We start from the raw sequence: 12,810 nt of genomic DNA, 5'->3' as shown, positions 1-12,810 counted from the left end.
TAGCAAATTTTATTCTTAACATCATCTCTGTACATTGTGTTTACAAGTTATGACCACCTAAAAAAGGTTATGTTTGTGTTATTTTCGTATACTTTCGCAATATTTTAGCGGAATTCGAAAGAGATTTCGAAAGGTACCTTCTTTCGTGTTGGGAAAGGATTAAGTTTTCGAATGAGATATTGTTCATTAAAATCAGTTGAGATGTCCTCTTGTTATGGTCAAAATATTATACATGTAAAATCCTATCTAATTGGGAACGAGACAAATTGGGGGCTAACTTCGGATGGATTATTTAAAGAACTAAAAATAAAAATTCATCTTTAAATATAGACGTAACACGGGTAATTACAAACACTTATGATCTAATCGGCGAGAAAATTAAAGTGTTTTTTTACAATAATTTTCAAGTACACTGCGGCAAGTTGACTACATACACCCAACAATTCTTTTAATTTATTGTTTTATTAATTTTCTTTTAAAACTTTTTTGTGGGAGCTTTGATGATTTCGCAAAAGTTCTTCGTATTTCTTATAACCCAAACCATCTGTCGGCGCCTGAACGCCTCAAACGGTGTTCAACAAAGGAGCCGACTACGGCTCTATCTTATCTGTCGGCTTGTACATCGCATCAAAGATTGCAACGACGGGGCCTTTTTCCTATCGCTTATCAAGCTGCGGAGCCCTCGAACGGTTCAAGTGCGCGGCTACGACACACTCCGATTTTCTCAAAAAAAATCGACAAATATTAGAGGAGGCCCTAGAAATAATGCAATAACACACCAGATTGATAACGCAATCAAATCTGTGTAATTTGTTATTGTTCGGTAAACGCAAAATCGGCGACTTCAAAGTAAACAAAAAAGTATACATAGAATTGTCATTTTTAGACACAAAAACTTATTTAAAAATTACTTGTAATTATATAGGTAGATATAATTACTATTTAAAAAACTAGTGAATCAGATTTATATCAATAAAATAACTTTAAATGAAACTTGCTATTCAAATTGCTTCATTCAAATTGCATTCGATCTGCATTACATGATGACTCTTAGTGATTATTTTCTTATTCTAAGTGATATAGAAGATTACCACCACACTTCGGTAATTCCTTCACGAATTTTTAGTAAGGAGGAAAGGGTGTTGATATTTCTAAGGTAAGAAAACGAGTACTTAGTTATTTTCAAAAAAGTCCGCGTTATTCAGATCCATCTTAGTAAAGGATTAAAAAATGAGTACTTTTTACCGGAATTGAAAATCTCTATTCGTTTTTGAGAAAATAATTTTTGAACTCAACCTGAACTTTTTGTGACTTTAAAATAATAACCAATTTCTACAATCAGAGAATATATACCCATTGACTGTGGACCTACATTTACAGGTCTTTCCGTCGTAGAAATTGTTACAAATTATTTATAGTTCATATACAGGGCGATTCTCAACCTGTACGCATAATCTTGGGATTTATTCTTCATGATAAATAATGACTAATAGGCGAAAAAAATTGTAGCACAAGTTTTTTAGTTTACTAGATAATCGTGAAATTTACTAATACATAGAACATTTTAAAATAACATTACAGCAAGTGTTTAAAGTTATTTCCTATATTGTCTATACAGAACTGGCATCGCAGAACCCACGATCTCCCACTAGCGCGCCCTAAACCAGGGTTTTAACACATTGTCTCGACAGCAGCATGTATCCGATTTAGCAATTCTTGGTCATTGTTAACTTCGGTGGCGTACACTGTGCTTTTTAAGTATCCTAAAAATAAAAATCAGAAGAATTTAGGTCGGGCGATCGAGGTAGTCTGAACTACGTCGACCTATCTAGCTATCTACGAAACTAACAAACTTTTGCTACAGTTTTTTTCACATATTAGTCATTGTTTGTCATGAGGAATAAATCCCCAAGTTTATGAATATAGGTTGAGAATCATCCTGTATACATAAGGTATTATGTTTCATGTTATGTCACGTTTTTCTAAGAGCGTAGTCTTATGTCCGAGATTTTCGTCGTTGAATGTTGTGTAGTGTTGTGTTGTGTGTTACCCTTAAGCATCTTCTTTCCGTGTTATTAATAGTATGAAGTATTTGTTTCGATGCACTGGTAGTTAGGATATGTAAATAATCCAACAAAGATCTTACTATTGCTTTGCAGATGTGTATGGACGTTTCAGTGAAAATTCTTTTATTCCCGTATGCTAAACTTCGAGTTGTTTTAGTTTGTAGTGTTTTTTAAGACGTAGTTTTTTGCCTAACGTGATACCTATGTAGATATTTGACGTTTTCCGATGTTCTTAATTTACCATGTTCTGTTTGGATGCAAGGAGAGATCTCTTTGATGTTGTGGTCCTCCATTTGAATAATCAAGCTAGTGTCTCGTTGTAGAATGTTTGCATTTTTGTTGTTGTTTTAATAAGAGTTTTTGCGTGAGTGATCAACGCCGTGTCGTCTGCGTATTATATGATATATCGACTTGAGTCGAATAGGGAATGGTTTGATCAGAAAATGTCGAAACAGTAAATATTGTATAAATTATTTTTATACATACATATGTAATTGTCGTTCATTTAGAAAGTCAGTTTTCTAAATTATTCCTTATACCACACGCTGTCAAAAGCCTTGTTGATACCCAAGAAGACTGCTGCTGTGCGTTTATTTTGTAAGTTCTGCTTCGATGTTGTTGAATAAGATTGAAAGAGGAAGGTAGGAGTTTTGCGATTTGAACTCGAATTGGTATTTGGGGATTTTAGAAACTACAATTTTTAGGATTCTTGCGTTGATTATTATACTTTCGTGTACCTTTCCGATTATGGCGAGAAGGGTAATGGGGCGGTAGTTTTTGGGATTTGAATACTTGGTATTAGGTTTGGGTTTCTACAATCATTTCTAAAAAATCGTGGAAAATTCTTAAGATATGTTGACGAAATGTTTGCAATTTATAAAGAAAAGTATGTACTTTTTCATGAATAAAACCGTACTTTAAAATCTCTATTCGTGTTTGAGATAATAATGTTTGAACACATCCTGCATTTTTATGCCTTTATGAAATTAACAATTTTCATTTCGTCAAATTGACATTGGAAATGCTTTAAATTTGTCTACTTCTACAATAATAGTTTTTAGTAACAACTACCACATCGTCTAGTGCAGCAAACTTAACTCGATCAAGAAGCAATATTTTAGAAGAAATGGAAACACGTCTTTGCATTTGGATTGATGTTGAAATCGAACGCAACATGCCGCTATGTCAAAAAACCATCATGCTTAAGGCCATAAATATTTTTAATCATATTCAAAATGAAAGAGAAGATACGAGCGAAAATTTTTGAAGCTAGCTGAGGTTGGTTCGATAATTTTAAAAAAGAATCAACCTCTACAACGTTCGAATCACCGAAGAAGCTGTTGCCGCTTCAATTTTTCCTGCAACGTTAAAAGCCATACTTGAGAGAGGAAATTATTCACCAGAATTGGTTTTTAACGTGTATGAAACAGGACTTTTCAACTTTTGAAACAGAGTTTCAAAGCTTGAAAAGACCGTTTCACCCTTCTTCTGGGTGGTAACGCCAATGGCGATTTAAAATTAAAACCTCTACTTGTGTATCATGCCAAAACCCCAATGGCCATGAAAGGAGTTCTAAAATCTAGTCTACCCATCATTTGGGCATTCAATAAGAAATGTTGGATCACAAGAGACATTTTCAGCCAATGAACCAGGGAGTTATTGCAAATTTTAAGGCACATTATCTTCGTCGTACATTTTAACAACTTATCGATAAAACAGAAGGTGGAGATAAAGAAACAATTTTGCAATTTTGGAAAAAATATAACATCCTGGAGTTATATTTCCATAGTGCGTGAATGGAGTGTGGCAGAATATATGGCTGCAGGTATCCCAGGATTATCAACCAGAAGAGCCTATTGTTGGTCAAATTGTCAATGTTGTCAAAACAGCAGGACCAGGAGATGTAGATGAGCAGGATATTGAGGAGCTATTGCATGTTTCTGGTGAAGGCCTTACCAACGACTACCTTCAGGAACTGACAGAACAAGGAATTGAAGAAAGCGAAAACAGTGGTACAGTGGTTCTGAAGAGGATGGACCAAAAGAAATTACTACAGATTTTCTTAAAACAAGTTTAGAAACTATAACCGAAATAATAGATCAAATTGTACCGAATGACCCAAATTTTGACAGGAGTGCAAAAGGAATTTTGGATGCGATCGCCTACTACCGACATTTGCTTAATGAATGAAAAAGAAAGCGACAAATGACTCTAGACGATTTCTTCGCCACAAAATCAACAATATTCCAGGACCTTCATCACAAATATAAACTTTATTAAACATTATATAAAATGCAAATTACTAGTATTACAGTTTAAAATTAAATTAAAATTTGTTTATTTTTGGTCTCATATTCCCGTTTCGTTATTTCCTATGTGTTAAAATGACCTTATGTAACGTTGTTTCGTTTGGCGCTCCTATCTTCAGGAACGCATCTACCGCGCTAAACGAGGTGTTACTGCATGTACTTTTTCATGAACAAAACCGGAATTGAAAATATTTATTCGTTTTTGAGAAAATTAATTTTGGACTCAACATGGACTTCTTGTGACCTTATAATGATGTCAATTTTCTACAACCATTTATAAAAATACGTGGAAAATTGAATTCTTAAGATATGTTGATGAAATGATCACAATTTATAGAGGATAGTATGTACTTTTTCATGAAAGAAACCGTACTTTAAAATCTCTATTCGTTTTTGAGATAATAAGTTTCGAATATAACTGGCATTTTTATGCCTTTATGACGTTAACAATTTTCTAAAATCGTTTTTAAAAAATCGTGTAAACCCGAATTCTCAAGATATGTTGATGAAATGTTTGCAACTTATAGAGGAAAGTATGTATTTTTTCATGAAAGAAACCGTACTTTAAAATCTCTGTTCGTTTTTGAGATAATAAGTTTTAAACACAACTTGCATTTTTCTGCCTTTATGACGTTAACAATTTTCTACAATCGTTTTTAAACAAATCGTGTAAAATCGAATTCTAAAGATATGTTGATGAAATGTTCTCAATTTATACAGGAAAGTATGCACTTTTTCATGAAAGAAACTGTACTTTAAAATCTCTATTCGTTTTTGAGATAATAAGTTTTGAACATAACTGACATTTTTATGCCTTTATGACGTTAACAATTTTCTACAATCGTTTTTAAAAAATCGTGTAAACCCGAATTCTCAAGATATGTTGATGAAATGTTTGCAACTTATAGAGGAAAGTATGTATTTTTTCATGAAAGAAACCGTACTTTAAAATCTCTGTTCGTTTTTGAGATAATAAGTTTTAAACACAACTTGCATTTTTCTGCCTTTATGACGTTAACAATTTTCTACAATCGTTTTTAAACAAATCGTGTAAAATCGAATTCTAAAGATATGTTGATGAAATGTTCTCAATTTATACAGGAAAGTATGCACTTTTTCATGAAAGAAACTGTACTTTAAAATCTCTATTCGTTTTTGAGATAATAAGTTTTGAACATAACTGACATTTTTATGCCTTTATGACGTTAACAATTTTCTACAATCGTTTTTAAAAAATCGTGTGAAACCGAATTCTCAAGATATGTTGATGAAATGTTTGTAACTTATAGAGGAAAGTATGTACTTTTTCGTGAAAGAAACCGTACTTTAAAATCTCTATTCGTTTTTGAGATAATAAGTTTTGAGCAGCTTGCATTTTTCTGCCTTTATGACGATTACAATTTTCTACCATCGTTTTTAAACAAATCGTGTAAAATCGAATTCTTAAGATATGTTGATGAAATGTTCCCGTTTTATACAGGAAAGTATGCACTTTTTCATGAACAAAACCAGAATAGAAAATATCTATTCGTTTTTGAAAAATAATGTTTTAACTCGTACTTAAGATATTAATTATTATTAAGATATTAATTCCCCCTGTAACAAATTAACGTTGAAGGAACTTAATTTATTTATACAAGAAGCAAATAATCTTGCTGAAAAGATAGTAGAACATGATCCATTAACGGAACGAAGCACAAAATTTATAAATGGCATCAATTCTCTTCTTGCTCCTTACAAAGTGCTTCAGAAGGATATGCAACATAAAGCGTTGCAACCTACTATCCTTTCATTTTTTAAACCATCATTATCTAAAGCAGTTATTCTTAATGAGAAGAAATGTTAATTTAAATTTTTTTTGTTAGTTTTTTGTTGCTGTTTATTATTGCTATCGGTTGATTTTTTTTATATTTTATACAATTACAATTATTTTTAAATTTTAAGATATCTTCACATTTTTTAAATAACTCAGAAGTAGTAACATCCAGTGCATCAATATTCGCGGATTCAGCATTCGGGGCGTATTTTCAGAACCTGACCCTCGCGAATGTTGAGGCCTTACTGTATGTACTTTTTCATGAAATAAACCGTACTTGAAAATCTCTATTCGTTTCTGAGATAATAATTTAAGAACTCAACCTGAATTTTTGAAAAAGACGATGAAATTTACGCTTTTCTTCAATCTTAAGATACTTTGATGAAATGTTTACTTTTATATGTATAGGAAAGCATGTTCTGTTTCGTGAATTGTGTTTCATGATGTTTTTAAAAAAATCGTGTAAAATCGAATTCTTAAGATACGTTGATGAAATGTTTGCTTATTATGTAGAAAAGCATGTACTTTTTCGCGAACAAAACGAGAATTGAAAATATCTATTCGTTTTTGAGAAAATAATTTTTGAAGTCAACCTCAACTTCTTGTGACTTTATAATGAAGTCAATTTTCTACAACTATTTATAAAAAAAACGTGGAAAATTGAATTCTTAAGATATGTTGATGAAATGTTTGCTTATTATGTAGAAAAGCATGTACTTTTTCGCGAACTAAACCAGAATTGAAAATATCTATTCGTTTTTGAAAAATAATGTTTTGACTCTACCTGAACTTTTGTACTTTATAATGTCAACAATTTTACTACAACCATATATTATAGTGATGTTCGTCCTATTAGCATATTGCCTACTTTTAGCTAGATTTTGGAAAAAATAATTAGCGTTAAATTAAGAGAACATTTAGTACATTATAACATTTTACCTGAGTGTCAGTCAGGTTTTGTACCTGGGCGTAGTTGTATTACGGCTCTTTTGAATATAACTGATGATTTGCTTAGAATTAGGGATCGGGTAATTGTGGTATTTTGGTTTTATTAGATTTTACCAAGGCATTTGATTCGATTAGTCACCAATTGCTTGTATCAATTTTAAACTACATTGGGTGTTATCATTGTTTCGTAGACTTAATTAAAGGTTATTTAAGTAATAGGCATCAATGTGTCAAGTTGGGTGGTTCGATTTCTAATCCTTTACATGTTAATACGTCCTTATTGCATAATTGTATCATATATTGTAATGTCCACATGTATGCGGATGACACTCAACTGTATTATGGTTTTCCGTTTCATGATTATAAAAATGCTGTAGATAAAATTAATTGTGATCTTCAGAGACTGTCAGTTCGTGAACATTTTTTGTTTTTGAATACGGCAAAATGTAATGTTCTTTTGTTTGGTAATGAGAGACACGTTCAACAACTGCAATCATTGGTTAAAATCAGTGTTGATAATAATGTGATTCCTATATCATTACAGGAGAAGAATTTGGGTCTTATTATTGACAATACATTTCGATATCGGCAGCATATTTCTAGACTTATAGGTTTGAGTTTTCTAAACCTGAAGGTTTTGTATCCTTTTGGGAATGTTTTCAGCATAAAGCTTAAGACAATTTTATGTGAAAGCAATGTGCTGTCCATTTTTAATTATTGTGCTCCAGTCTTCGGTCCTTGTCTCGACGTTGCAGACGTGTCTAGGATGCAGCGTGTGCAAAATGCTTGTATGCGGTATATTTTCGGCATGATTGTTGGTCGCAATCCACCTTACTTAGCTAGAAAGATTTATTTTAGAGGTGACTTGCATAGTGTCAACATCAGAAATAAAAATGTTATAAATCCTCCTAAGCATAGGACCACCCTTTTTGAGCGATCATTTACCTACAGTGTATATTCTCTATACAACTCTATCCCAGATTATATAAAGGTTGGGCATGGCCGTGCTTTTAAGTGTTTGTTGTTTAATTACCTTTTTAACATGCAGTGATTTTAACATTGAGGAACATCTCGGAAGGTTATTAAATTTTATGTTATGTTGTTTGATAGCATTGGTTTAAATTTTGATTCTTTAAGATCGGTAATTTAGGGATAATATGGAATTTTAGCTTTAAGTTCTTTTTAGGCATTTACTGGCCTGTTTTGATAGCTTTTTTTTAAATTTAAGGCTGCGGTGGAAGAACAGTAATGGTCTTTTGCCAATGGCACTGAATCCGCGACCTTATGATTCTTCAACAGTTATTATTATTATTTTTCTTTTGTTTTTTTTTAAAGTTTTTTTTTAAAGTTTAATTAGCATTAATACAGTTTTTGTATATATTATATGTATTATTGAAGAATAAACTATTATTATATATAAAAAAATCGCAAAAAGTCGAATTCTTAAGATATCTTAACGTAATTAAGGTAAGCTGGGGCAACTGGGCCCAGGGGGTAAGTGGGCCATGAGTCTGTCAATGTCTAACCTGCTGCCACGGAATATTCAAACAGTTGGCAACGTTGTGTCAACCTGTTGACTTGCCGGTACAACGAATATAACCTCGTTTTTCTATGCGACATGCACGTGAGTGCGTTCTGAATTTAATGCATATATTTTGGTCTGACAACGTGCTGCAGTAGTGCATTTGTGTGGTCCTGATTTGAGCAGTGTAAGTATTGATAAATTAACTTATAGATGTAATAATGAAATACGTTTAAAACAAGTGATTAGCATGTGTTTCAGACAATTATTTTTCCGTATTGTAATTCAAGCATGAGTGGCCCAGTAACCCCGTATGTTTTGTGGAAATGGGGTAACTGGATCATTCCTCGGGGGTAACTGGATCCTTGGGTTCCAGTTATCCCAAATTTTGGAAGTAATTACTTACACTTTTAGAAATAAATTTCAACATGTTTCTTCTTTCTTTTACAGACATTAACGTTTCAACATGGTGAGAACGTACGTTCGAAAAATTGAGAAAGGTGCAGGGTCCGCTTACACGGTAGAAGATTTCCAGCGTGCGATTGATGATGTAAGAAATGGAAACAAAACAACCAGAGGTGCAGCACTGTTCTACAACATACCAAGGAGCACACTGAAACATCATGTGTTAGGAACGAGGGGAAAGGGTTCCACATCAAAGGAAGGCAGAGGAGGCGGAGGTGTAACTTCGTAGTTGTCAACTGCCGAAGAAGAAGAAATTGCCAATTGCATCAAGGTAATGGAAAAGCATGGATTTGGTCTGTCGCGAGAAGATGTACTGGATTTAGTACAAATGTACATTAGACAGAATAATTTGCCAACAAGATTCAAAGACCCACGACCTGGAACCGACTGGTTCATCTCTTTCAAGAAAAGGCAACATTTGTCTATCAAAAAACCCCAAAGTATCTACGACTTTTTTGACAAGTTGGAACACCTCATGAAAGACTTAAAACTTGAAGGAAAGCCAGGACAGATATTCAATTGTGATGAAACGTCATTTTGCCATGACCCTTCTAAAACCAAAATTGTTGGAGCCATTGGTGCGCGATGTCAGCGCAAAACTAGTTCTTCTGGGCGCGAAAATACTTCTGTGTTGCTTTGTTGTTCCGCTGATGGAAGAACCCTTCCATTGCTTTGCGTTTTTAAGGGGAAGTTTGTCATGGAAAATTGGATAAACGAAGAATTGGCCACACAAACTGCTGTTTCAGTAACTGAGCGTGGGTGGATGGAGACAACCTTATTCTACAACTGGTTTAGAGATGTTTTCCTTACAAATATTGGTAGAGAAAGACCTGTAATTTTAATTTATGATGGGCACGTGACCCACATTTCCGTAAAGTTGATCCAACTAGCACGGGCAAATGACATCATTATCATGAAGTTGCCACCACACACAACACATGTTCTACAACCCCTCGATGTTGCCATTTTTAAAGGCTTGAAAACGGCATGGGACAAGGCATTGTGCAAATGGCAACGGCAGAATCCGCGGAAAAAAATTCCCAAAGCTGAATTCACAACCATCCTAACAAAGCTTAGCGGCGAAATTCCTGAAGAAAGCATAAACAACGGATTCAAAGCAACAGGAATATACGATCCATGCAAAGATGGTCCAAATCGGGAAGCTATTCCGGTTTCAGTTTTTAAACCTGAAGATTTAAAAAAATACAGGAAGAAATCACCTGCGCCGTCAGATACACAAGTTGAAGCCACTTTGTCCACATCTTCCGCACAAGACAGTGAGGTACCAGTGACGTCAACTGAGCAACAAATTAATATAGCTTATACCTCACATCCACAAGTTCTATTAAATGAACAGCCGAGTACATCCAAGGCTTTTTTTAATGTACCAGCAGAAACACAAAACCATGAAGATGAACAACCGAACACGTACACAAATGAACCAACAAATCTCAGGAATGATGAAAACTCAAAAGAGTTGGAAACACCGATACGAAAAAGTTTTGAAGACGTTCTTCTAGATTTGTTCAAGAAAGACACAAAAGCAAACCCGGAACGAAAACGCAAGAGGCTGGTGACTAATTGTGAGATAATAACAACAGCTGGATATTTGCAGAAGAAGGAACAAGACGAACTTGAGAAACAAGAAAATTTGAGGATGAAGAAACAGAAACAGGTCGAAAGAGGAACTAGAAAAAAACAGAAGAATCTTAAGAAAAGGAAACCAAATTCTGAGAAGAAGAATGAAGAACATTCAAGTAATGAGGAAAGTAATTATTCTCTACATGAAAGTGATGATAGCTTGGAGTTGTCCGACTGCGGGAAAGAAATCAACGCGGACAATTTGAGTCCTGATGATTTTGCTGTATTTAAAGTTTTTGGAAAAGATAAGGTTTCTTTCCGATTGTATGTTGGAAGAATTCAAGAAGCTGATGACAATGGTTATCAAGTAAAATTTTTCAAAAGACGTGGCCACAATATGCAATTTACTGAAACAGAAGAAGAGTCGTATGTTCAACAAAGTGAACTTTGTAGAAAATTATCAGAGCCTCTAAAACACACCTCATCGCGCTACAATAATATGTTGCACTTTAGTACCTATTTGGAAGATTTAAGGAATCTGTTAAATTAATATGTTAGCACTTACTGATTTGTTTTAAGGGGAAGCCAATCGTTCTGTTAAAAACTCAGAAAAACCAATACTTATGTTTAGTTTCAAAGTAATTTATGTATCTCACGTTTTTGTTGAAGTTGTGTTGAAGTTTATGACTTAATAAAGCATTATTATGACACTTTTTGTTACATTTCTTAGTTAACAAATGATGTTTATCTATTTGCAACACCCCTGAAAAGCCTACCATGAAACAAAATCTGAAATTTTTGATATGGTACCGAAAATAGACACGTCCTAAAACAGGCCCAGCTACCTCAGATTGAATTGTATTATCTTGCTTATGGAATAGACAGGTGGGGTCCAGTCGCCCCACTCTACGGGGGTAACTGGGCCCAGGAGCGCCAAAAACATAAAATAATTATTTTTCTCGTTGGCTTCTTGAATTATCAATGTTAAACATGCGGATATCTTAAAGAAATACCGTATTTTCTCGAATCTTATCCGCACTCGAATCTAATCCGCACCTCGATTTTAAAAATGCAATGATGGTAAAAAAAGTTGGTTTGCCAATGTAATCCACATCCGATTGTAATCCGCATTTGATTTTAGAGCATACAAAATTTGTAAAAAGGGTGCGGATTAGATTCGAGAAAATACGGTACTTCTTTAAGATCCGTACGTATTCAGAAGTTCATTTTAACAATTCTTCTTCGAATCAAACGAGTGCAAATTTATGAACGACATTGGCATGTTGTAAAATCATGACCCAGTTGCCCCAGCTTACCTTATAGCCAATTTTAGAAAGTTTTTCATGAAATACACCGTACTTGAAAATCTCTAGTCGTTTCTAAGATAATAATTTACTCAACCTAAATTTTCAATCGTTTAAAAAAAAATTGTATAAAATTGAATTCTTAAGATACTTTGATGAAATGTTTACTTTTTATATAGGAAAGCTTTTACGTGAATTGTTTTCGTGTTGTGAACCTTTTCTTGGTTGATTAATCAGATAATTTTCTAATTTAACGGTTTACACGATAACTGATAAAAGTCTTGCTTCTCTTTCAGTTTAAGATTAACTTTAGGAAAGTTTAAACATGTTTTTCTTTGTTTTACAATATCTGTCACTAGGAGAGCGATTCGATCGGAAAATAAAATAAAATAAAAAAAATCTGGTTGAAATTTACGAACGTGTTTATTGGTATTTTACAACCCACTAATTAAAAATACATATGCAGGTATTAATTGGAAGACCGGGACGCGCATATAGAGGCGCTAACTGGCATTAAAATACGACAACGCGTACCCGCACTTTAATTGAGGTGTGAATGTTATTTACAACTATTCTCCGCGCACGTACTATAAATAATAATAAAAATCGTTCACGTTGGGTTTAGTTACTTTTCTTCAAGTGTGTTTATTTTATCTACTTCTGTAATTATACCTACATCGCATTCGATAAAATAAAATTTTTGTATACAAAAAGTTATCTTCCTTTACTTTGTGATTGATGTAAAACCGATAGGTTAAAACTGTTTTGTGTTAGGTTGTCGGATGTACTTGTTGTTATT

General features: G+C 33.5%; 1 protein-coding gene across 1 annotated transcript; it reads left to right on the top strand.

Annotated features, from left to right (window-relative positions):
* The first annotated feature begins 9,400 nt into the window (after positions 1-9,400).
* Positions 9,401-11,257, top strand: LOC139430353 (uncharacterized). Its single transcript, XM_071197198.1, has one exon. The coding sequence runs from the start codon at positions 9,401-9,403 to the stop codon at positions 11,255-11,257; it is 1,857 nt and encodes a 618-aa protein (XP_071053299.1).
* The last annotated feature ends 1,553 nt before the right edge of the window (positions 11,258-12,810 follow it).

This window comes from Onthophagus taurus, chromosome 7 (assembly GCF_036711975.1).
Source record: "Onthophagus taurus isolate NC chromosome 7, IU_Otau_3.0, whole genome shotgun sequence".
Classification (NCBI taxonomy): Eukaryota; Metazoa; Arthropoda; class Insecta; order Coleoptera; family Scarabaeidae; genus Onthophagus; species Onthophagus taurus.
The sequence above is the reverse complement of the archived record's forward strand: the minus strand, read 5'-3'. Positions and strand labels throughout refer to the sequence as shown.